Consider the following 26,941-nt stretch of genomic DNA (forward strand, 5'->3'; position numbering starts at 1 on the left):
TGTAAAATGAGGGGATTAGTCTAGATGGCCTCAAGTCTCTTCCACCTCAAAATCTATAATCCTACATTCTATGTTCTGTCTGTGTTCTAAAGTCCCTGCTGGCTCAGGTTTTCTACGAAGTCAAGTTTTCTATGAAATCTATAGCTAAAGCATTCAACAGGAAGCACCCAGAGTGCTGTCATGTCACATTTCTCAGGTAGTGTCTATGGTAATTATGAAACAAACCAAACAAGGCTTCAGAGATTATTCTGAATCACAAGAATAAGGCAGGAAAGCAAGTTGGAACAGAGTATGAAACAGAGATGGATTGTAGTTACCGTTCCCTCAGGAATATGCTGGTTGGCCTAAGGGCTATCCCAACCAGAGTCATCTGAGGATATGGCCCAATTTCAGGACCCTCAGAACCCAGTTGGAAATCCCACACTATCCCATTATTTACATTTCTATGTACCTCCTAATCATTTCTGGGGTTCCATTAATACAAAATTGCTGCATGTGTTTCAAGACCCAATCCAGCTCTTCTCCTAAGAAGGCCTGTTTAGAACTTTCCCGAGATGTAAATTAATCTCACTTCAAGCAAAGGTGATTTGGGAAACAGCTGGCCTGGCAGACTGGAGATGTGAGTTATAGAGTCTTACACTGCTTACTTACAACTGCATCAGGTTCAATCTGCAGGGCTTAGCTTGCTCACCTGTTAGATGAGAGGGTTATACTAGTCATTACTAAGGTCTCTTTCAGCTTTGATAACTCTATTTCAGTGATTCTCAAAATGTGGTCTGTGAAGCCAAAACTATTTTCATAAAAATATTGAGATATTTTCATTTCAAATACAGTAATTGATAGACATAACTCACGTAAACAAAAGCTTTTAGGGGGAAGGGGAAGACTGTCAATAATTTTTAAGACGAAAGGTTTCGGGAGACCAAAAAGTTTGAGAAATATTCCTCTATTCTAAGTTCTCTTCCAATTCTGTCATTCTGTCCTATCATTGTGACATTCTTTCTGGTTCTGTGTTACAGAATCACAAAATAGTAATGGAAATGAAAGGAACCTTAGGTGTCATCTAACAAAACTCTGTCCTTTCATTTTCTAGATCATTTGACATAGGAGATAAGATTTAGAGATGGCAGAGACCCTCAAAGTCATCTGGTCCAAACCCCTCACTTTACAGCTGAAGAATTTGTAGTCCAAGGAAAGTAATACAATTTGCCCAAGGTCAAACAGTGAGTAACAAATGTTGGCCTTGAACCCAGGCTTACTCCTGGACTCAACCTACTTGTCCTTACACCAGGACTCAACCCACTTGTACGTTGGTCTTTTCAGGCTGGATCGGATGGTCTCTTAGGTCTCTTCAAGATCTAAAACCTATGATCCTCTGATTTTTACAGCTCTAAAATGTTATGATTTGATTGGCTACTATCCCCTATTTTGCTATTCTGTGGTTTACCCATGAGAAAGAAAGGCAGAAACCTTTTAAGATAAGCTTTTTTCATATAAGGCAGTGGTGATGATGAGGGCACTTGGAAGCATCAAAGGGAGAATAAAGGTGAGATCTGAGAAGATGAGTGGGACTGATTCCTAAGAACAATCAAACATAGGGTTGTCCATGAAAAAAATTAAGATTTTTCAACCAAGATCAGGCATAACAAGGCTATAATCTTATAAAATTTCTGGCAACTCTGAGACTTCCTTTATTATTTGTACAGCAGAAAGCATGCCAGACAGCCTTTGTCAAAGGCTAGTATGGCCTTAAGCAAGTCTTTTAACTATTCTGATCCTTATTTTCCTCATATGTACAATAAGGGACCTGGACTGGATGCTAAGGACTCTTCCAGATATAAGATAAAAGAGTTGGACTAGTATGTATGTATATGTGTGTGTATATATGTATAAATAACATACAGTATACATAATCTTGCATACACACATGTATGTACATATTTTCTAAGATTCTAAGAGGAATGTCTTTTTTAAATGAAGATAGCTGCTAATAGAGGAGCCACACCTTAAGCAAAACACCTGGGAATTACGTAGATAGCCTAAAAGTGGGCCAGGCCCCCAGGGAATGGGCCAGAAGCCAGGCAGCTGGGACGCCAGAGTCAAACTCTCCAGGCTTTTTCTAAAGATACTTTTGGGAATGGGAAATAAAGGGAATCGGTATGAGGGACTGGTTAAATCCAGGAGGCCTCTCACCCCCACCCCTCACCCTTTCACCCAAAAAACTATTTCTAGCTTGGCACGAAAACAGGAAACAAAATGTTGGAAGAGAAAGTCTTTATTCTGAGTATTTTTCAGGCTGTTTGTGACACAAAAAAATTCTTGAAGCAAAACACATTTATTACTCCTTGTACCTATCCGGTTGCTTCAGAACAATGCAACATTTTGGAGGGAGTTGAGGAAAGAAAAGACATTGTTCCCTATCAGTTTGCCTAGGGATTTAATTGAATTTAACAAGCATTTAGCTAGTGTAGCCGATAAAGCACTGAATTTGGAGTCAGGAGTCAGACCTAGGTTTAAACCCTGCCTTAGACACCTACAGCCTGTATGGCTCTAAGCAAGACACAAACTCTGTGTGACAGCAGAATGAAAGGTTGGACTCTATGACCCTTCCAGTTAGTGGTAGGTACTAAAATACCAAGATAAAAAAGAAACTCCCTTCCTGTAAGTATCAGGGTGACACTGTAGAAAGAGTGCTGGAAAACAAACCACAAGTTCAAATGCTATCCTTATAGCTATGTGACCCTGCACAAGTCACTTAACCTCATTGAGTTTCAGTTTACTTAACTGTAAAATGAAGGAGTTGGACTCCGTGACCTCTGAGGTTTTTTCTGATTTTTGATCTATCATTCTCAGGAACACTTCCTCCTTGCCTTCATCTTAGAAACTCTGGCCACTGTTAAGGCTCAGAGCAAACACTTTGCTTTACATGATGCTTCTCCCAATTCCTCCAGCTGTTTGTACCTTCCCTACAAAAGTACCTGTATCTATTGTGTGTGTACATATGAAATTCTACATCAGAAGAGAAATATACATGTGTATCCATGTGTATATGTTGTCTCCCCCTAGCTAGTCTATAAACTCCTCAATATGAATAGGGACTAGACCTTTGATTTTATTTTTATCACTTCCAGGTGAGGATGATATTCCCTTTACCAATGCAGGGCCACATCTCTGCATCTATAGTCAGTACTATAGAGTCACTTAGAACTGTGACTAATAATAATAATAGCATTGATGTAGCACTCTAAGGTTTGCAAATATTATCTCGCTTTACCCTCACAACAAACCCTTGTGAGGCAGATGCTGTGATTCTCTTCAGTTTACAGATGAGAAAACTGAGGCAGACCGAGGTTCCAACTTGCCCAGGGTCACACAGCCAGAACGTGTCAGAAGTTGGACTTGAACCCATGTGTACCTGGCATTGGGGCTGGCTCTCTATCCATTTCAAGAGTATATTAAAAATCATCTTGTATTGCCATCAATACCATATAGATAAGATTATCTGAACTATGGAATGAATAATTCCTGTGAAAGAAATCCAACAGTAATGCCTGAATGGCCTTGGGGGAGGTAGGGAAATACATAAACATACGCACACACGTATATGTATGTGTATGTATACATATGCACACATATATTTATCTACTTATTCGTTCATCTATTTATTCATTGTTCATTCATTCATTCATTTATTCGTATTCATCTTCCTGACTCTTCTGTAATGCAGTTCCCATCCTATAGGGGGCTGCCTGCTCTGAATTTGCAGGACATGTGCATGCATGCATATATGCATATAATACAGACACATACATACAGTATGTATATGAGTACATTATATATGTATATATCCATCTACATACACACATGATGCATGTATATGTCTATATTATGTATATACCTACATGCATGCATGTACACATACCTCCTGCAGGTTCAAAACAAGCAGCCCCCTATAGGAAAGGCACTGTATTAGGGAAGAGTCAGAAAGGCTAGGGTTTCAGAATATAACAGCTAGAAAGCATTTCGTAGGAAAAGTACTGGAGATTTCAAAACACTGCTGGTAAAGCATACCTCTTGCCCGCCATTTTGGAACAGAATGGTGGACTGTAGTTGAGGAATGAGGCACATTTGAAGACATCTTAGTTGTCTTGATTTGTTTTGCTTGACTTTGTTAAAAGGGAGGGTAGAAGGGAATCATTAAGAAGTGAAAGTGGTATTAAAAAGAAAAGAATTGCAATAAGACATTTGAAAAGTTTTAAAAGGCACTGAAGACTTGGGTTAGAAGCCTGGCTCTCCCACTTGCTACCTGTTTAAGGTTGGGCATATCTTTCCCTCCATGAGCTTCTCAGTTTCTTGCCTATAAATGGGATCTTTGGGTTAGATGACCTTTAAGGCCCCATCTAATTCTAAGATCCCAGGAATATAAGGACAAGTTGGGAAGGGCAATAGTCACAGCTGCTTATCTGTTTGCTTATGAAGAGAAAATGATCATATATTATTTACATTACACCAAATTGTTCCTCTGAAATATTAGAAGCAAGAATTCCAGAAGTGAAAAGAACCTTAGAGATCATGTAAATTCAAGAGAGTAGGAAATGAAAGTTCAGAGGAGTTCAGTGACCCAGCCACAGTCACACAGCTAATAAGTGGCAGAGGCTTGACTCATCCCCATGTCTCCCAAGTCCAAGTCCAGGACTCTTTCCACTATATTTCAGCGCTTTCTGTCTGGGGATCTGTCACCAGTTTACTATGTGATCATGTGTAGGCCATTCAATATCCCTGGATTTTAATTTCCCCAATTGAAGATGGACTGGTCTTTCCTCAATAAATGACTAAAGGATATAAGCAAATATTAATCAAAAGAAGAACTGCAAACTATTAACAATCATGTACAAAACTGCAACAAATCACAAGTAGTAATAACGGCGATCACATTTTAGAGAGGACATTGATAAACAAGAGAATGTCCAGATTAAGGCAACCAGACTGGCAAGTGACTTCAAGTCTGTGCCATATAAAGGTTATTTGAAAATTGGAGATGTTTAGCCTAGAGAAGAGAAAGCTGTCTTTCATCTTTTTGTATGTCCAGTGCTTAGCACAGTGCCTGACATATGTCATTCTTGTGTTGTTTCAGTCCCATCTGATTCTTTGTGACCTCATTTGGGGTTCTCCTGGCAAAGATACTGGAAGGCTCTGTCACTTTCTTCTCTCACTCATTTTACAGATGAGGAAACTGAAGCAAACAGGGTTAAATGACTTGCCTGGGGCTGCAAAGCTAATACGTGTCTAAAGCTGGATTTGAACTCAGGAAGATATACCTTCCTGATTCCAAGCCCAGTGCTCTAACCACTATGTCACTTAGCTTCCCCTGGCACATAGTGCATGCTTAATAAATATTCATTGATTGATTGGGAGTGGGAAGACCATGATACCTCTCTTCAATCATATAAAAGGCTATCATACAGAAAAGGGACCAGATATGTTCTCTTTGGTCTTCAAGGGCAGTGGAAGTGAGGCAAATTTAGGCTTGATGTCAGGAAAAACTTCCTAAGGAAGCTCTACTATCCAAAAGTGGACTAGACTGCTCTGGTCATTAGGGGGTGTCCTATCACTGGAGGTCGTCAAGAGAAGGCTGGATAAACATCTGTTGGGTACATGGGAGTGGAATCCTTTTTCAGGCATCAGCTATACGGTTAATGAGTTTTCTTATAAATCTAAAATTCTGTGATTCTATAATATTGAGCAGAATATAATACTGAATATTGTAATACTGAATGAGAGATACCGAACAGCCTGTGCAAGATCACACAGTGAGTTGGTGACTGAGCCCCAGAGAGGAAGCACTGCTGTGTAGCAGAAAGAGTCCTACACTTGAAATGAGGAGACTTGGGCATCAGTTTAGGCTCTGTCACTTATTAGACTGTAGATGGGTGGATGCAAATTAAACTAACTCTGAGGTTGCACCTCACACCTAACAAATTGCCAAAGATGGCAAAAGATGGACACAGTTAGAAGTGCTGTAGGAAAACAGGCATGCTGATGCATTACTGGTAGAACTGTGGATTGGTCTAATCCAGGGGTGGAGAACTTGTGGCCACATGTGGCCTTCTAGGTCATCAAGTGTGGCCCTTTGACTAAATCCAAACAGAAAGTTTCGATCCTTCCAGAAAACAATTTTCATATGGTTGTTCAATTTCATGTAGTTGGTATTAGTTCGTGATTCTTTTTTTGAGTAGAAATGGATCATATTCTTTGATTGCTTATTGAGGAATAACCCCTTCTTATTACTAAACTGTTCCCGCTTTTAGACATATACCCCAAGGAGATTCAAAAAAAGCATAAAAAAGCCTTCTAAGTACCAAAATATTCATAGTAGCTTATCTATGTGTAGCAGCAAAAACCTAGAACTATAAAGTTGACAATTAACTGGTAACTGACCAAATGAACAGAATATCATTAAATTTAGAGAAACAGGGGAAATAGGGGAAGACTTGGAAAAGTGAAGTGAGCAGAACTAGGAGAACATATGAATTTATCAAAAGCCTTCAAAAGAAAAGAACACTCCAGAAGAAAGCTAAACTCTGAGAACAGACAAAGAAACAAACACACTACCTCCTTCCAATAGAAGCAGAAGACCTGCAGGTATAGGCAGTTGCCTGTATCAATTATGATGTGTTTACTTAATGATTTTTTTTATTACAAGGGTTGGGTACTATATGGGTGGGGGGAGACTTCGGAAATTACTGTTATAAAAAAACCAAGGCCATCCATATTTTTTTTAAAAAAGGCAGACAAGAAAGTGACAGCAAGTATCTTTACAGATGAATAAAAGTGACACTCAGAGATAAAGGCGAAACTTGGGGAGCAAAAGCTTTCTTCTCTCAATATTTTGATTAGCGTATTTAAATTTAATTAGTATCTCTGGTAACACTATTCATTTTATTCTATGCATTAAATAATATTATTCTGAAGAGTCTATATGTTTCACCAGACTGTCAAAAGGATACATGACTAAAAAAGGCTAAGAACTCTCTCTGAGGACAGATAAACTGATTTGTTAAAGGTCACATATCAAATTAGTGAGCAAGTTTAGTGCAAAACTTTCTAAGGAAGTCTAACAGCCACAGGTACGCAATAGACATGGTAAAGAAATCAACAGAGACAGAACTCCGGTACTATTAACAGTATGGAGGTTCTTCTCAGCAAATGTAAAATTAATCACTTGCTATACCACTGGGTTATCCTCCCTAACTTTCCCCCAGCTCTCCACCATTATCACCAGCATTTCTTAAAGGAAAGCCAACTCATTAAAATATCAGCCTGAGATAAACTTCCTTGGGAAAGTGAACAGCCTCTGCTGGGGCAATGGAAACAGCACTGAACTTGGAGTCAGGGGATCCATATTCAAAACTCGACTTTACCACTTTCTAGCTACGTGATCTTGGGCAAGTCACATACTTTCTTGATTTCTTCATCCATAATAATGGGGATAATAATATTTGTATTACTGACTTCAAAGGGGTATTGTGGAGATCAAAAGGGAAAATTATATAAAGTATTGCATAACTCTTCAGATACAATATAAATGTGATTTATTATTCTTCTGGATCTTTGATATCAGAGACAAGCCAGTATTAGTCATGGGGCTACTAACTGTCAACATTTCAGCTTGTTTTCATGTAGAGTAGCTTTTCTCTAAATTATATTTTTCAGGAGAGAGAAACAAGGGTGGGGCTGAAGGAAAGATCACTGATATAGGAGCCTGGAGACCTGGGTGCAAGACCAAGCCCTACAACTTACTAATCATGTGGATAACTCACTTCAAATAACTCACTGATCCTCAGTTTCCTCAACTGTAAAACAGGGATAATAATAGCACTCACCTCACAGGACTGTAGTGAGGATCCAATAACACAACTGTAAAGTGTTTAGCACTATGTCTGACACAGTAAGCACTAGAAACATGTTAGTTATTGTTATTATTAATACAAGGGCATTTTATGAGGCTCAAATGAGACAACATGTGTGCTTTGTAACCCTAAGGCACTATGTAAATTTGAGTTCCATGAGTCTTCTAAGCCTTAACTTCTTGGTATAAGAGAGATGACTAACAATTACTTACATTTATATGGGTTTTTAACGTTTACAAAACCCTTCCCAAGGTCTCTAAAATTCCCTCCAGTTGTTAACTTTCATGTTCTAACAAACAGTCTGTGCTCTATAAGGTCCCTTCTAGCACTGATATCTGTACGTCTTATGGAACCTTCCCTATCTATAAAATGGGAATAATGCTATTTATACTTTGTACAGAAAGGCCAGTAAACTTGAAAACACCATCTATCTATCACATGCCCTGGTAGCTGTCCTCCCAGACATTTTCTCCCAAGAGACAGCATGAGGCTAGGGAAATAAGTGCTGGACCTGGAGCCAGGAGATCTGGGTTTGAAACCTGACTGTGTGATATGGACAAACTACATCACCTCTCTAAGCTTCAGTTTGCCTATCTGTAAAATGGGGATAATAACACTTGCTCAACTTCACAGGTTTGTCATGGGGACATCTCGATGTAAACCTTAAACTGCTCTACCAAGGGCTGCTATTTTTTGTTAAGTTTATGAGTTTTGAAGTCTCTTTGGTTCTAAACAATTCAGTGTATACGCACACACACGTGCGCGCGTATGTATGTGTATATGTACATAATCGTCTTGCAGATGTCTGATACATGTCTCCCTCCAGTCACAGCAAGAGAGAGAAGAAAGACATGGTTTTTCACTTTCTGGGAGTAAAGAACTCTTAACCCGCCCATCTTGGCAAGCCCCTTTGTTATCCTTATTCTACCCGTCTTGGACTTTCTTGTTTTGCTCAGAGTGGGCTCTGGACCCAAGCTGTGGTTTCAGCAAAGCAGGAGGTATTTTCAGCCCCAGTTCAGGCAGCTTTGCTCTGTGGCCTATTTTACACCATACAGTGGCTGAAGGAAGGCCTTGCTCCTTATTGGTCTCGTGCCATAGGGCACCAAATGTGGCAAACTTTTTGCCTCCATTAAAGGCAGAGCTTCTTCAAGAGAATAATAATAAATTATCTTAAGTTCTTCTCTTGAGTGGTCTCTCCCACCTCTTGCCCTCAAAGAGCTGAGGGTAACTAAAGGGCACTGAATTTAGAACCAGAAGCCCCGGGTTCTAGACCTGACACCTGGAGGCAGCATGGCTCAGTTGTAAGACAGAGTGCATTCAAATTCCACCTTTACTACTTGTGAAACACTGGGCAAGTCACTTTACTTCTTTGGGCCTCAGTTTCCTCATGTGTAGATAAGGGCATTGGACTAAATGACCTCTGAGGTCCCATCTAGGTCCTATCTTACTCACTCTCTGCTCTTGGAATAAATTATTCCAGATACATTAGAGGAAGGACATGAAAAGCAGAAGAGCAGAGATTGTTGTTCAGTCATATCCATCTCTTCATGACCCCATTTGTGGTTTTCTTGGCAAGGATACTAGAGTGTTTTGTCTTTTCCAGTTCATTTTACAGATGAGGAAACTGAGGCAAACGGGATTAAGTGACTTGCTCAGGAGCACATAACCAGTAAGTATCTGGAGCCACATCTGAACTCACGAAGATGACTTTGGTCCCAGCACTCTAACCACTGCACCACCTAGAGGCCCAAAGGAAGTAGAGAACACAACACTTAAAACTAGAAAGGAATTAGAGCTACTTGCGTTGAACCCTCTCATTTCAGAGGTAGCAAGTAACAGTGCCAGCATTCAAACTAAAGGCAGCCTACTCTCCCAAGGCCTAATCCCACTGTAGCCATGGTGCCTGGGCTCTAAGATGGGATACAGTTTCTCATAAAAGTTTGTTACATATGGCGGTTAGGTTTGCCGTTACCATACAAGCATACACAGTTCTTCAATGGGTGTTAATTTGTTCCATAAAAATACAATGTTACACAGTTTCTTCTCAAAGAACAATAAGTGAGAGATACATTTGTGGGCCGACAAATTTCAGGGTTGAACTAGAGAAACCAGGAGAGTGGGCTGGGCTGAGCTGGTTTCAGGCAACCTGTCAAACAGTACCTTGGAATTTCACTATGCCATCTTGGTGTATGATTATGGGATAACTTAAAGCTGTAAATACAAAACAACATTTTGCTTGGCATGATTCTACAGGCTCTACCTGCACTTCAAATGGTACATATAATAGGTATTCAGTAATTGTTTTTAATTCAAGGATATTTCAGGGTCTATAAGGCTTTTCATGAGCTGAAACCTCACCACTGTGGACACAAGAGCACTGTTTCTTTGAGACAATGAATTTCTAGGTACCAAGCAACAAACTTAGGGAGTCTGGAAATATCCCGGTACTTCTTAGCTTGAATAATTACCAGGAACACATATTTCCTCATTATGCACAAGTCAATCAATCAGAAAGCATTTATTAAGCATCTCCTATGTGCCAAGTAGGACAACTAGGATAAAGGACCAAGCCTAAAGTTAGGAAGACTCATCTTCCTGAGTTCAAATCTAGCCTCAGACACTTATTTAACTGTGTGACCCAGGCCAAGTCACTTAATCAAGTCTCTTCATCTGTAAAAGAGCTGGAGAAGGAAATGGCAAATCCAGTATCTTTGCCAAGAAAACTCCAAATGGGGTCATGAAGAGCCAGACATGACTGAAATAACTGTACAACAACATATACCAGGCATTTTACTAGGCAGCAGAGCTACAAATACAAAAATGAGGCAGACCCTGCCCTCAGGATGTTTACTTTCTATTCCAGGTAGATAAATTCCAAACTGAAGCATGAATTTACATCTGGAACTTCAATTAGGCCAACCCCCCAAGATCAGAGTAGATAATAAATTGCTGAATGTTATAAAGGTTACAGTAGTAGCTATATAGTTCTTTAAAGTCTGCAAAGCACTTTATAGCTCATGTATTATTTGACCTTTATAGTAAACCTGAAAGGTATGTAGATTTTATTATTACCCTCCTTCTACAAACAAGGAAACTGAAGTTAAGGAAGGTTACATGACTTACCCAGGGTCACACAGCTGTTAAGTACCTGTGGCAGCATTTTAACTTTAGTCTTTCAAGTCCAGTATGGACCGTCACTAAGTGTCCTATTTTTGAAAAGTTGAGACCACCTCTGACTCTTCCTTTCCCATATCACACACATCCAGATAGTTGCCAAATTCTGTCTCTACTTTTTTTTACCACCAGCAACCACATATAGGTACACATTTCCACTCGCATTCTGCTTTATCAAAGCCTTCTTAACTGCTTCTACCTTCTCACTGATCCAGCTCATCTTTCACACACTGAAAGAAAAAGCTTCCCTAGAAGTAGAAACTAGAGAACCATGTAGACAACAAGAATAAATGAAAGCAATCCTGAAAGGAAACAATGAAATAAATACAATGACCAATGCTGGTCCCAAAGGACAGATAATGAAATACATCTCCCTACTTTAGGTTTACTCTATGGATGCTGAATGAATATTGTATATGCTAACAAAGTTGGGGTCCTAAGTATATGTTGGCTATTTTGCTTAACCGTTTTTCTTTGTACAAGGAAGAGTTCTATGGGGAAGGGGATACACACACACACACACACACACACATACATGTATGTATGCATGTAAATGTCTGGTCATTAAAAAAAATTGAAGGAAAATGTACAACAGGACTTTCTCCAACTATGGCTAGAGGGAGAATTCTTAAACCAAGTAAGGGATGGAGATTACCAAAGTTAAAACAGATCATTTTAACTCTGTGAAATTCAAAAGTTTTTAGACAAACAAAATCAATGCAGTTGAGATAAGGGAAACTTAATAAGGGAGGAAAGGATTTTTATATCAAATTATAAGGATCTAATAACCAAGACATACCCAGAATTAACACAAATATATAAGACCGAGAACAATTCCTCCAATAAACCAGTGATCACAAAATATGAGCAAACAGTATTCAAAAGAACAATTGCAAACTATTAACCATATAGCAGATTAGTAACAATAAGAGAAATGCAAACAATTATATTATTAACAATAAAAAATAATATAGTTAATAAGAGAAATACAAATCAAAACAATTCAGTGGCTTCACCTCACACCCAACAAATTGCCAAAGATAACAAAAGAGGAAAGTGTTAGAGAAGCTATGGGAGAACAGGCATACTAAATACTTGGTTAGTGGAGCTGTGAACTGATTCACCCATTCTGGAAAGCAATCTGGAGCTATGCATTAAGAACAATTATGGAAACATCCACATGTTTTATTACTGTCTTATTAAATTTTATATAAACACACACACACACACACACACACACATACACACACTGCCCCAAAAAGTCTTAGTGTAGTTTTCAAGATACAGCTACACTAAGACTCTTGGAATGCCTTATACATCTTTTTTTAACCCACTATACACAAAGAAATTCACAATTTCCTATACAATCTTCTTCCTATTTATTTATAACTTTAAAAGTTTGTTGGTTAAGTTCAAAACAAAAATTCCTAAAAAGAACATATCAGTGAATTAATTTTTTAAAAGGTACAGATTCTCGGACTCAGAGATCGCACTGATAAACCACAAGAAGACCAAAGACGTAAAAAAGGACTCCAGTACAGGCAAATTCCCATAGCAGCACTCTTTGCGGTAACAAAGACTTGGAAACAAAATGGGTGCTCATCAACTCAGTATATGAATGTAAAGGGGAGTAACAATAGTGTGAAAAAGAAAGACAACATTCAAACTTTTTGGAGTTAAGTGACTTCCCAGGGTCATAAGGGACTTGCCCAGAGCTAGGACCTATCAAGTGGCTGAGGTCCAATTTGAACTCAGATCCTCCTGACTCCAGGGCCAGTGTTCTCTATCCACTGCATCCCTGAGGTGCCTCCCAAAGCAAACTTTTTAAAAATTCTCTTAGATATATGTCTGATCATGATAGTTCTTTTTAAAATTTGTTCAGTGGTTCCTTACTCCCTTCCCAATTCAAAGTCCTTTGTCTAGCTTTTAAGAGCCTCCAAAATCTATATTCTAGATAAACAGAAGGACATTCTGTCCTCCAGACATGGCCTGTGTTTTTCTGCTTCCATGCCTGGCCCCTGTTATTCTATTGCCTACACGTGGGAGGTCTTCCTTTCCCTTCTTTGCCCCTTGAATTCCTGCTCATCCTTTAAAATCCAGCTCAAATGCCACCGGCCCCAAGAAGTCTTCCCTAAATCTGATTACAAATGACTTTTCTCTCCAACTCTAGTTCAAGCCCAATGACAGGTAACATTTTGCATCTCTTGAAAGCACTTACCACTTAAATGTCATATATTATAATATCTATATGTCTTATCATCCTGCTGCACTAGAAGCACCATGAAGGGAGGCACTTACTTTTTTAACACATAGTATCAATAAGATTTAGTGAACAGAGGGCCAGCCCTGGCAGCAAAAAGATCTGAGTACATCCTGCCTCTGGCACATACTGATAGGGGAAGTCACGTAGCCCCTCAATGCCCAAAGCAACTCTCTAAGCCTCTGTATTACAGACAATTGCCTGTCTGCTTTGGTGAGGTGAATTCCTCATTTCTCCTCACAAAAACAAAAAAAAAAAACTTCTGTAACGATGATCATGGTGTATTACACAAAATAGGCACTTTATAAATATTTGTTGAAGGAATTAATGTCTATATATGTATGTATGTATGTATGTATGTATGTATGTATGTATGTATTGTTGTTCAGTTATTTCAGTCATGTCTGACTCTTCATGACCCCATCTGGGTTTTTTCTTTATTTGTTCTTGCAAAGATACTGGAGTGCTTTGCCATTTCCTTCTCTAACTCATTCTATAGATGAGGAAAATGAGGCAAACAGGGGAAAGTGATTTGCCCAGGATAACACAGCTAGTAAATATCTGAGGCCAGATTTGAACTCAGGTCTTCCTGACTCTAGGCCCACCTCTCTATCCACTGTACCACCCTGCTGCCCCCAAATGATTTGCTGTTGTTCAGCTACTTTCTGTCATGTTTGACTGCAACCCCATTTGGGGTCTTCTGGCAACAACACCAGAATGGTTTGCCATTTCTTTCTCTATATCTTTTGGAGTCAAGAAGACATGGGTTAAAGTCTCACCTATCACATGCTAGATCTGTAACCATAGAAAGTCATTTAACCTCTCAAGTGACCCAGGTAACTCTCTAAGACTATATTATTTGAACCAGTAAAGGAAATTTCTTACCTGAAGCTACCTATACTGTTGAAACCACAAGTCTAGTTCAAAAAGATACAGACATACTAGCCAAGGGTGGGGAGCCTGTGGCCTTGAAGTCACATGTGATCTGTTAGGTCCTCAAGTGCAGAACTTTGAATAAATCCAAACTTCTACAAGGCCACAGGTTCCCCATCTGTAAGACATACATACATACATATATCAGAGAATATGTGTTTTCATGTGCATATATGTGTACATGTATACACGTATATATACATACCTGTATATATACATATATAAATCAGGGAATGCATTTTTTTTTAGTCTATGTTAAAGTTACTTGGAAATTCTGAATTTCTGATCACACTCTTTTTACCCTAAGGAGAGGAAAACAGGTCTAATTATTTAGCATGAGTGTATGGGGAAAGGGGGTTTGCTAGACAAAATTTTGCTTCCCTGATACCTTTTGAGGAAGACATCTCATGTATAAGATGAGGCATGGCATTTTAAACATTCACTTGCTCCTCTCCTAAATGTTGCTCTTTTTTAAAAAAAATTCTACGTAGGTTCAAATCTTTTCCTAAAAAATTCTTTCCATCCCTCCCCCGCACCCTGACCTGTACCTTTCCAAAATCCTTGCTAAATCTACCTTGCCATCTTCATAGAGTTCCCCATGGTGTGAAATGATATATTATTTAGATTGGAGGTAAGCACTTCAACAAAACTTTCTTTTTTCCTTCCTTTTTGATTAAGTCAGGGTAGTTCTCTGGTTCAGGAAAACAGGGGGACATATTGAGAAATTAAATATAAATGAAAGATATCATTTTTTTAAAAAAGGAAGAAAACATTTGCTGGTATCAAACCCCAGAAATCACAAAACACTGAAGGGCACTGAGATGGTCCCTACTGACCCAAGGACGGTTTCTTCTCTGAACAGATGTGCAAGCAGGTGTGAGAAATGATTTACATTTTGGAGGATGAAAAAGAGATTGGGAGAAGTGTGCCTATTTTTTCCAAGCCTCAACATCAGTTGGGTGACATGGCCTTCAACAGGGACATAGTCACTTCAACTAGCTGCTCCTTAATGTCCTTGATTAAAGTTTCACACAAGCAAAAAGACTTTCTCTATCCTAAGCACCTGCAGGGTAGATTTCCTAGTTAGCATATCATAAAATAGGGGAAGTGAAAGGAACTTGAAACATCAAGCTTTAGGAGGTGAAAGGGATGTTGGAACAAAGAGTATTAGAGCTGGGACGCTAGGATACAGAATGCTAAGAGCTAGTGGAATGCCCCAGGGACCTGCACTTGGCTCTGAGCTACTGAACATTTAGATCCATGACTTGGATAAAGGCAGAGACAGAATGCTTGTCAAATATGCAGAGGATGCAAAGACGAGAGGGCTAGGTAAGGATCGCCTGTGTATTACTTGACAATCAGGATTCAAAAAGATTCTGGCAGCCCAGAGCACTGATCTGAAACTAACAAAATGAAATTTACCAGGAGCAAATGTAATAAAGTCTTACTTCTTTGTTCAAAAACAAACAAGTAAATAAAGAACGATGAGTGAACGAATGAATTTATAGAACTCCATCGGTACAAAATGCAGGAGATGAAAACAAATATGAGGATTTTCAAGGACTGCAAGTTGAAGAAGAACTTCATAGTGAGATACGGCAACCAAAAAAGCTAACGCATTCTCAAGAGAGCCGCAGTGTGAAGGACCAGGGAGCAGATCAAAATTCTATATAGAAAACTCCATGTTCCCATACACTGTACTTTGTTCTGCCCAGACCATAGCTAGAGTATAGGGCTTAGTTCTAGATTCCACATTTTAGGAAGAATATTGACAAACTGGAAAGTATCCAGAAGAAAGCAACCAGGAGGATGAAGGGATTTGAACTCATGATATAGGATTCCTTGAAGGAATAGAGAATATTTAGCCTGGAGAAAAGAAAGGGGAATATGATAACTACCTTATTCAAAGGCCTGCCACATGAAAGGATTGGGTTTGTTCTAAGTAGAATCAGAGGACAAAGGAAGGAAATCTCAAAGAAATTTCTCAAGTATTAAAGTCAACAAAAAGCTTAATAGGTTTGCAACAAAAGGTAGTGGGTTATGAAAAATAGAATTTATATAGTTCTTTAAGTTTGACAGAGTATACGTATACACACACACACACACACACACACACACACACACAATTTCATTTGATCTTCCCAACAATCCTATCAGATAGGTGCTACTATTATCCAGACATTACATGAGAGGAAACTGAGGCACACAGAGGTTAAATGACTTATCCAAAATTATATAGCTAGTGTCTGAAATAGGATTCAAACTTGGGTCTTCCTGATTCCAAGTCCAACACTCTTTCTATTGTGCCATCCCAGATGGTTACTTTTCTTTGAAGTCTTCAAGTGAAGATTTGATGGCTACTTCTCAGATATGTTGAGAAGGGGGGAATCTTACTCAGTTTTAAGTTAGACTAGATGACCTCTTCTTGGTCCCTTCTAGCTCCAAGCTTCTGAGAATGTTAGAACTGAAGGAACTTTAGAGATCATCTGCTTTCACTGCTTCATTTTATAAACAAGAAAAATGAGCCCCAAAGAAGGGACTCTGAATTGGTGACATTTATGTCACTGTCCTACCTAAAATATCAATGTAACTGCTGTGTGGTGTTCATTTTCTGTTTTGTTTTTTTTTTTACATTTAATTTTTATTTTTTCTCAATTACATGTAAAAAATTTTTAAGTTATTTTTAAATTTTTGACTTCTACATTTTCCCTCCTTCTGCTCCCTCCTTGAGAAGGCAAGCAATTTGATATAGATTACACATGTGCAATCTTGTAAGACACTTCCTTATTAGCCATGTTACAAAAGAAAATACAGACCCCCCCAAAAAAAAACAACCCCAAGAATAACAAAGGAAGTTTTTAAAAAGTATGCTTCAATATACATTGAGATTCCATTTCTTTCTCTGGAAGTGGATAGCATTTTTCATCATATTGCTGAGAACATCTAAGTTCATCATTGTACAATATCACTGTTACTGTGTACAATGTTCTCCTGGTTCTGCTTATTTCACTTTGCTAATGCTCATGTAAGTCTTCTCAGGTCTTTCTGAAATCATCCTACTCATCATTTCTTACAGCACAACAGTATTCCATTACATTCATATACCACATCTTGTTCAGCCATTGCCCAACTGATGGGCATTTCTTCAATTTCCAATTCTTTACCACCATAAAATGAGCTAATATAAATATTTTTGTACACATAGGTTGTTTTCCTTTGATTTCTTTCAGGTACAGGTCTAGTATTGGTATTGCTAGACACTGTTTTATAGTCCCTTGAGCATAGTTCAAAATCATAGTTGACCTAAACATGCTGGAGAGAAATTTGGAATTACCCCAAAGGGTTATAAAACCATATATACCCTTTGTCCCAGTAACAGCTCTAAGTCTGTATCCCAATGAGAATAAAGAAAATGGTAATCATTTTCATCTTGAAATAATCATAAAACCTGACATTTCTCTCTTTCCAGCCTACCTCAAGGTGTCCCAACTCAGAAGTGAAGTCTATTTTGATTTTACCTTATGTGCAAAGCAATATTCTAAAACTAGGTACAATTTACTGTACAGCCACTTAAGGAAGTCTGGCTGGGCTTAAAACCTAGACCATCAGCAAAACAGTGAAGAAGCTGAGGTTTATCTCTGCTCTCTTCCCACTTCCTGTTCAGTCCTCTTCTCTCCCATACTGATCCAGCCCTTCTTTATCCACTTAATTTAGTCTTCTCAATCATTCCTTAGGCCCTCCGATCTAGAATTTAAAAAAAAATACTGTGTTCTACCTTCTATCTGTCATTCTCTTCAATTTACTCTGCATATATCTTGTTTGAATGTTGTCTGCACCATGTCAGAGGCAGACAGCCAGGAGCTTAGCTGATAAGAGTCAAGAAAATCTGAGTTCAATTCAGTCCCTGACTCTTACTAGTATGACTCTAGCAAAGTCACTTAACCTCTGTCTACCTCAGTTTTCTCATCTGTAAAATGCAGATAATGACAGCACCTACTTCCCAAGGTTGTTGTGATGATCAAATTAGATAGTATTTGTAAGTGTTTAGAACAATGCCCAGCATATACCAGGGATTTAATAAATGCTTATTTCCTTTCTTCCATTAGATTTCAAGCTTCTTGAAGGTAGGGATGCTTAGCACAGTACCTAGAGCATAGTAGGCACTTAATAGATGCTTGCTGATTTCATTCCTGAGGGATCCAGTTTAGTTTATGCAGTTTAGCCCCTTCAATTTACACAGGAAGAAACTGAGGCCCAGAGAGTTTTAAAAACTTTCCCAACGTCGCACAAAGGATACAAATTTGATAACTTGGATTTCTCCCTTTGAAAACTGCCTTCTCATGTTCCCTGTCATTTATCACTTGATGTATATTTGGCTCTTACTGACTTTAGAGACAGTGTTCTTTCCACTTTTACAACACCTCTCATAACTCCCCAACAAGGACTGATTTCCAAAGACAGACAAAATTGCGAGTCTCAGATGAGCCAATGAAACTCAACTGTTTTGTAAATTGTAATAGGTATTAAGCCAAAATCTCATACGATCTTTATCATTATTAACAGAGAAAAGAAATCAGGTGGGATACCTCTGCTGTTAGCAAACAATTGATAAAGACAGGCAAGATTACTTTCATAAGCAGGACTCCATAGATTAAAATCAAGAAAGTAAGATGGAAAGCTACAAAAAACAAATCCATGAATTCAACTTTTTTTTTCATATTTCCATATTAGTCATGTTGTGAAGAAAGAATCAGAATGAACGGGGAAAATCACCAGACAGGAAAAACAATGAAAAAAGGTCAAAATAGTATGCTTCACTCTGCATTTAGACTCCATAGTTCTTTCCCTGGATATGGACAGCATTTTCCATCATGAGATTTTGGGAACTGTTTTAGATCTTTGTATTGCTGAGAAGAGCTAAGTCTATCACAGTTGATCACTGCACGATGTTCTCCTGGTTCTGTTCACTTGACTCAGCATCAGTTCATATAAGTCTTTCCAGATTTTTCTGACATCTACCTGCTCATCATTTCTTATGGAACAAAAGTATTCCATTACATTCATATACCGCAACTTATTCAGCCATTCCCCAATTGATGGGTCTCCCCTCAATTTCTAATTCTTTGACACCACAAAAAGAGCTGCTATAAATATTTTTGTACATGTGGTTCCTTTTTCCTTTTTTATAATCCCTTTGGGATACAGACTCAGAAGTGGTATTGCTGGGTCAAAGGGTGTGCACATTTTTATAGCCCTTTGAGCATAGTTCCAAATTGCTCTCCAGAATGACTGGATAGAGTCAACTCTTTAGTGCTGGGTCAAACACCCCTAATCACACAATTGTCTTTGAGGGTGTCACTAAGTAATCAATGTAACTTCAGTAGATTTATATCTAGAAGTTACTTCCAAGGCCATCTATCCTGCTCCATCACCCCAACCCATTTTTCAGGTGGTAATAAGCAAAAGAGAAGGAATTAGAAGTTCCTTTGATTCCAAATCCAGTATTTTCCCACCAATCATGTTCTTTCTAGGTTTCACTCTCCTTTTAAACAAGGTTAAAATAAATCATCTCTAAGTTCCCATGTAGTTCTAACATTCTTTGTTTTCTGTTCTAACATTCTATGTTACTGGGCCCCTGCTACCAGAATATTCTATACTCTCTGGCCTGACAATTCATATTGAGAGGCAGCATGGATAGAATGTTGGGCCAGGAGTGTGAAGGCAAGAAAAATAAGATTTTTTGCTGTTTTTGCTTTAGTATACTCAAGTGCCTCAGACTGAATCTTGCCTTTATCAATCCAGAGTCTTTACAAGGAGTAAAGTACAGAAAGAGTTTCTTTTAACCAGAAACAGTATATGTATTTGTATTGTTAATTATTTTAATGTGATTAAAGATCTTCTCCACCCATTAATGGGCCTGCCCATTAAGGGGAGTTTGATTAGGGAAGATTTGTGGGAAGGCCCAAGCCTTTTGTTAATGAAGCACTGGTTCTTAAGTGTTGTGATGCCCTCTGGCTCTAAAAAAGGTATAAATACTCTGAGTTGAGGTTTTACTTTGGGGCTTACTGAAGTGTTTGTTTGACTTGAAGAGTGGGAAAACCCTTGGAAAACCCAGATGTCAGTGCTTCCCTCTCTGGTAACTATGGTCAGACAGTCTGACCTGTCTGTTGATGGGTCAGGCAGAGGAAATCATGCCTGTTGATCTTTGATTTATCTGTATTTTCTTTGAAGTTCAGGATGCTGACTCCCCTAAACTAGGTGAATGATATACATGCTTAGTTAAAGGAATGATACATGTGCTTGATTAAAGTGACTGTTAACCCCTTGAAAGTTGCTTTCCTTTTATGAATGCAGATCTAAGAACCAGTGATAGCAGGTGTTCCGGTGTATGTTGGGGTGCTTACTGTTACAAAGAGTCAGGAAGATATTAGCTCAAACCCCATTTCAGATTCTACCAGCTATGTAACCCCAGGCAATTCACCTAACTTCTCTCTCTCTAGGCCTCGGTTCCTCTTCTGTAAAATGAGGAGATTAGATTAGACTACCCCTCAACTCTTCCAGCTCTCAATCTATCCCATATGGCTCTAGCAGTCTATGATAACTGATAATAATTTACATTTCTGTATTGCTTTAGTCCTTACAAAGTATTTTTCTTATTAATATCCCTGTGAGGTAGGGAGTTCAAGAATTATAATCTGCATTTTACAGACAAGGAAACTGAGCATTTCCAAAACTAATAAATGCGGTAGCCAAGTCTTTTGACTTAAAGTTCAGAATTATTCCTGCTATATCATACTTCATATAACATCAGCTAATAAAGGCTTTGGGACTTTTCTTTCCTCTGGAGGGCCTAGTCATTTTTAATAAGAAACTCTGAAAGATGAAATAGCTTTCAAGAGCCAAAGGAAGGAAGCTTTAACAATAGGAATTAGGTTTGTTATTTTTGGGACATGGGGCTAATCTGTCTCCATTGCTTACTCCTAACGTTGGCCTTGGCCATGTATTAGGCCCCATCCTCCTTCTGTATAAGGGAGAGTTCTATTTTTCTTGCCTTTAGTTCAGGCATGGCTTTCCCTGGCCTTTAGACATATTTTTTTCATCAAGGGCAAAATAAGTCTGGGAAACCAGAAGGTAATTGGAGTCTCTATGTACCAAATCCTCCCCTAACCCTAGGGATATTCTTCTGAGGGTTGGTTGACTAATTTGTTTTGCATTTTTCAATTGTACTTAAATCTAAACTCTGTTTCTTAATGCAGCTACACTGATATTAATTCCTCTTTTTTAAAATTTTTTTTGAGGGGCAATATTATTTAATACTAAGTTGGAGAAATAATTAAATTTCCTTGGTGCTGAATACATGATAATAATATTCCCTTCCATAGAACATGGAACATACTTCTTGGAAGAATCTTAGTATATAAAATATCAGAGCTGGAAGGGGTCTTAGAACAGAGAATATTAGAATCAGAAGGAGTCTTAGGACATGGAATTTTCAGAGCTGGACAGAACTTTCCAACCTAGAATGTGAGAACTGGAAAGAGCCTTAGAACACAAAATGTTAAAGTTGGCAGACACCTTTACAATATGGAATATTAACAACAGAAGGATCTGTAGAACACAGAATGTTAGAACATAGAAATAAATATCTCAGATCTGGGAGGAACTTTAAAGAACACTTTTTATTTTATAGAGGAAGCTAAGTTTCATAAAGAATTATCTTGTCCAAGCTCCTGAAACTACCAAAGGTAAGAGCCATGGCAAGAACCTAGACCTCCTTACTGCACAGCTAGGACTCTTTCTTGAGTACTTTCTGACTCATCATCTCATTATCTTCCTCACCACAATCTGGTGAGGTAAGGGCAGTTTATTATCTCCAACGGACAAATAAACTCTGAGGTCTAGAAAGGGAAAATGTCAAAATCACAAAGCTAGGGTCCAGGTCTCCTCAAACCCAGTTCAGATTTCCTCCTACTATGCCATGCTGTCTCTCAAAGTAATGCCAATTGCTTCTATATTTAAGATTTCTCCAACAAAAAAAAAATATATTAGCTCACTGTTGCCTCTTTCAAAATTTCTTCTTTTTAGAATCAAATGTTCTTTACATATACAGAGAATTCTGGGTAAAATGTAAATGAATAAATATTTTTAACAAGATTTCCTTATATAATCAATGTATCTCTTACTCTTCTCTTTACCCAATTTGATATTTTCAATTGTGTTCTAGATTTCCTTCTTGAGATCCAAGTTTCTCTCCAGTCACTAACCCACTTCAGGACTTAACAATCTTTACAATCAAGGAGTCTAGGCCTTTAGTCTAATCTAGACACCTAATGCTTCCATGGGTAAATGGTTTTTGCTTGTTCTGAGTCCAGGAAGAATATGTCTGTTTATCTTTTAATGATGCCCTTGGAGCACAAAGTCATCAGGAAATGGTATCAAGCTAAGGTTCTGACCCCATAAAATTCTATCAATAATAGCCCAAAACATGAGGCATCTTAACTGATCAAGTCTACCCCCTCATTTTCCATGATGAAACAGAGTTCTAAGAAGGTGAAGTTACTTGCCAGGGTCACATTGCCAATGAATGTTAGAGCCAGAACAGGTGCCCAAGTGTCCTGATTTTCACTACAGCCACATACTTCTGATGACTCTTGAAACCTTTTCTTTTATGTGGCGATCCCTATCCATTTCTTTTATGTGAACTAGGTAATCGAACCCCTTCCATTTTCAGTTTTCTTTTCTAATAAATCTATATTCTCAAATCCCTTTCAGTTCAAGGTCTCTTTCTACTCAACATTCTAATTCTATAAAGGTATATATTTTTTGTGCCAGAAAAATCCTATTCTCTGTGACCTATAGCAAATTTATCTTGTGACAAGTGAAGTATTTGTGCTAAGGTGAAGTTCAAAGTGGAGGGAGGAATTAAGAGAAGGGGGATAGGGGAGTGACAGAAATATACCAGGTGTATAATTTTTAAAAGTAAGGACTTGCACCTGAGGCTTTGTCTAGGGTACACAGGACTTACTAGCTGTGACCCTGAGCAAGTTTCTTAACCCATTTGCCTCAGTTTCCACAACTGTAACATGGGGATAATAATAGCATGTATCTCCCAAAGTTCTTGTGAGGATCAAGAGATATTTACGAAGTACTTAGCACGGTGCCTGGTATATGGTAGGTACCGAAAAAATGTTTCATTTTATCCTTCCTATTAATTTCTTACACTCTATCGCTACTTTTGACGGAACTCATTCCACCTATGACAGTGGGGGAGGGAGAGAAATTGGAAAAATTAAGCCTATTCCTTAATATCTTATTTCATTAAATTTTATTAGTTTCACTAAATACAGCAGACACTTATTAAGCTCCTACTAAGTACAAGGCCTTCAATATGGGCTGGGTGCTGGAGGTGCAAAGATTAAAAATGACATCCCATATATTTTATAGGATTTTAGTTCTGGAAGGCAGCTTGGATTTTATCTAGTCCAATATCTTCACTTTACAAATGGGGAAATTGAGGCTCAAGATTCATCCTGGGCAGAGGGAACCTTATTCTAGTTGCACTACAATTCAAAATATTTGCTTAAAGATGTATTGATGCCTTTTGTTTTCATATTCTGGTCATTTCAGGAAATGCTCTTGAAGTGTAATGTGGCTTCCCTTGTAATAATTTTTTTTTAATTAAGCATTACCACCAACAAATTCATCTAACAGCACAGCACTCAATATTCATTCAACAGATAACAAGCATTTATTTCATATCTACTGTCTATGAGCAAAGTTGTGAGCTCAGAGGAAGCGGCCAAATAAAGTTCTGTCTTGGGGGAAGGAGGAGAGTTGGGAACCTGGGGAGGGTTGTCAATTACAAATCCTATCCATTCTGAAGCTCCCAACCTCTTAGCACCAGAGAGTGCTGTAGGAACCATCTGAAGGATTCAGGTGATAATGTGCAATGTTTAGAATTCAGGGTTTTGCCTGCTGAGGGGGAGGGCTTTGGAGGGGTCACAGATAAAGGAAAGAATTGATGGCTGCACTCTTTTCCTGGCAAAGCCTTTAGGAAACCTGAATCCAATCTCTGGGCTTTCTCCTCCTTCCCTTCTCAATTCCATCCCATTCATTTTAGGTGGAGGTTTTGTTTTGTTTTGGGGGAGGTTGCCCCTTTTAAAGTCTCGGACATCCTTCAAGAGTTTTGCAATCGGTTCATTTTTCTATTTTTTCTGCCATATATCCATATGCATATGGGAGACTGGGAACTGGAGTTTGTGGAGAGGAGGCTTTGTGGAGAGGAGGCAAGGTTTGACGGCTAGATTGAAGTTGTACCCTTAGATCTCTGGCAACTTCGGCTGAGCAAGAACTATTAACTACTACAGTGAAACTTTGAGAACTTCCCAGACATGTGGTAGAAGTAAGAGCACTGGCCAGGGAGCCGGGAGATTTGGGTTCGAGTCCTAATTTATTAACTGCGTGACCTCAGGGAATGTCTATGTCCACACACAGACACAGACACACACACACACACACACACACACACAACACACACACATTTAAGGTCCCTTCAAGCTTTAGCACATGTTCTGTGTTGTAATATTCTCTATTCTAAATTACCTTAAAGTTTTCACATTCTCTAAGTTTTCAGTGAGACGTGGGGGTGGGGGGGGGCGGGGGTAGGGACGGAGAGAGAGGGAGAGAGAGGGAGAGAGAGGACGGAAGGAAGGAAATAAATGTCCAACACTTTCCTTCGTCTCATTTCTCCTTCTTCCTGCATCCAGTGTTCTTTTCCCCTCTCCTAGGCATACGAAGGTCCCCTAGTGCCCAAAGAAATCGTAACTGTCCTTATGACTCCCTTAGGGGTTTGCTCGCCGCCTCTCGCCTCCGGACGCTGCCCGATAGGGCGAGGCTGCACTCTGCGTCCCTTCCCCTCGCCCCCAACTCCCGTACACTGTGACACCCTCCTCGTTCCTGAAAGCAGGGTCCTGCGCCCTTCCAGACTCCCTCCCAGATCTGGAGGCGACCCGGGGTCGGGGTGGGGGGGAGATGCGGGTTCAGCCGTAAAGAAGCCGCCTTGGGAAAAGGAAGGCAAAGGGAAAGGAGGGGAGGACGAGCCGGTCGCTAGGACCCACCTGCCGGAACAGAACTTCAGCCATGAGGCTGGTGCGGGAGCAGAGTCGGTGGACTAGATCTTTGGAGGGGCAGCGGCTGCTGCCGCCTCCCCCTCCTTCTCCTCCTTCTCCTTCTCCTTCTCCTTCTCCTCCTCCTCCGCTCGGCGCTGGCCACGGCTTCCTCTCCTGCCTATGCATTACTCCAGCTATCTCCTCCTCCCTTACAAATAGCGCTGGCTGGGTGTGTGTGCGTGTGCGTGTGTGTGTGTGTATGTATGTGTGTGTGTGTTCGAGTGAATGTGTTTTTCTCTTCTTCCTCTGCACATGCCGGGCAGAGCGCTTGGGACTGCTACCCCAGAACCCAGAACTCTCCTCTCTCCGCCCTGTTAATGTTTCTCGCTGCTTTTGCCAGCCCCCACCCTAGGCAGACAGCTGCGAGCTACACCCCCTCCCCCTTAAAAAAAATTTAACTCAAGCGGAAAAAACCCTGAAGCTAGCAAAAAAGAAAAAAAACTCATCAGGGCAACCCTGCCCTGCCTAAACTCTTTGCCACAGCAGATGTGGAGAGACTACAGGGCAATCCAGGGGCTGGAGAAGGGGGTTAGTACCACCCTTGATGGGGAGGGGGACGTGGGAGCTTGGCTCTAATACTGCCGAGTGCCTGATTCAAAAATAAACGGTGTTCACAGCACATTATCAAAGGCACAGCCTATCTATTTCACCACTTGTTTCCCCCGGAAGGAGGAAATCAACCAAATGCTAGTTACATTGTCTTCTCTGTAATGGACTGTTGGTAGTTTCCACTGCATGCCTTGGGTTAGGCTGGATTTGTCCTTAATTTTAGACCTGGAAGGGATTTTAGGCCACAGAATGCCTGAAGGAAAGCACCTTAAAACTCAAGCTGCTAAAATATTAATCAGATTGCCAGCATAAAGAAGATCAAGATGACTTGATTATCTAGTTGTCTTCTTACTTAACAGATGAGGAAACTGAGGCTGGGAGAGACTGTTTCTTCTGCTGTAAAATGATCTGTTAAGCTTAGTCATAAGCTTAGTCAAGCCACATAGGCTCAAATACTTTCTCTGCTTCTTCCTATGTGTGACTGGCACTTCACTTGTCCTGTCTCAATATCTTCCTCAAAAAAATAAGAAAGGAAGTGACAGAGTGATATTTAAAGTCTCTTTAGGTCAAAATCTATGATCCTGTGATCTTCAATGTCTTTTCCAGTTCTAGAATTTGATGCTCTAATATTTTGTGTGCAAAAATTTCTTCCAGTTCTAGTGTTCTGTTATGTAGTCAAAATTCCTAAGTAATAATAATAGCTAGTTTTTCCTATGTACCAGGCTCTGCAAGAATATTATCTTATTTGATCCTCACAACAACCCAGTGAGGTAAGTGCTATTATCCCCATTTTACAGTTGAAGAAACTGAGGCAAATAGAGGTTAAATCACTTGCCCAAAGTTACACAGGTAGTTTCTGAGGCTATATTTGAGCTCAGGTCTTCCTGATGGCAGATCCAGTGCTCTACCCACAGTGACATTTAGCTGCCTTAATCCTAATATTTACA

General features: G+C 39.3%; 1 protein-coding gene across 1 annotated transcript in view; it reads right to left on the reverse strand.

Annotated features, from left to right (window-relative positions):
* GGTA1 (glycoprotein alpha-galactosyltransferase 1 (inactive)) overlaps positions 1-26,045 on the reverse strand; it is a 125,207-nt gene extending 99,162 nt beyond the window's left edge. The window contains exon 1 of the mRNA XM_072631799.1: positions 25,395-26,045. Coding sequence (XP_072487900.1) covers positions 25,395-25,571 — 177 coding nt within the window. The 5' untranslated portion in view covers positions 25,572-26,045. The remainder of the gene's footprint in view (positions 1-25,394) is intronic.
* Between the last annotated feature and the right edge of the window lie 896 nt (positions 26,046-26,941).

Source organism: Notamacropus eugenii, chromosome 1 (assembly GCF_028372415.1).
Source record: "Notamacropus eugenii isolate mMacEug1 chromosome 1, mMacEug1.pri_v2, whole genome shotgun sequence".
NCBI classification, from domain to species: domain Eukaryota; kingdom Metazoa; phylum Chordata; class Mammalia; order Diprotodontia; family Macropodidae; genus Notamacropus; species Notamacropus eugenii.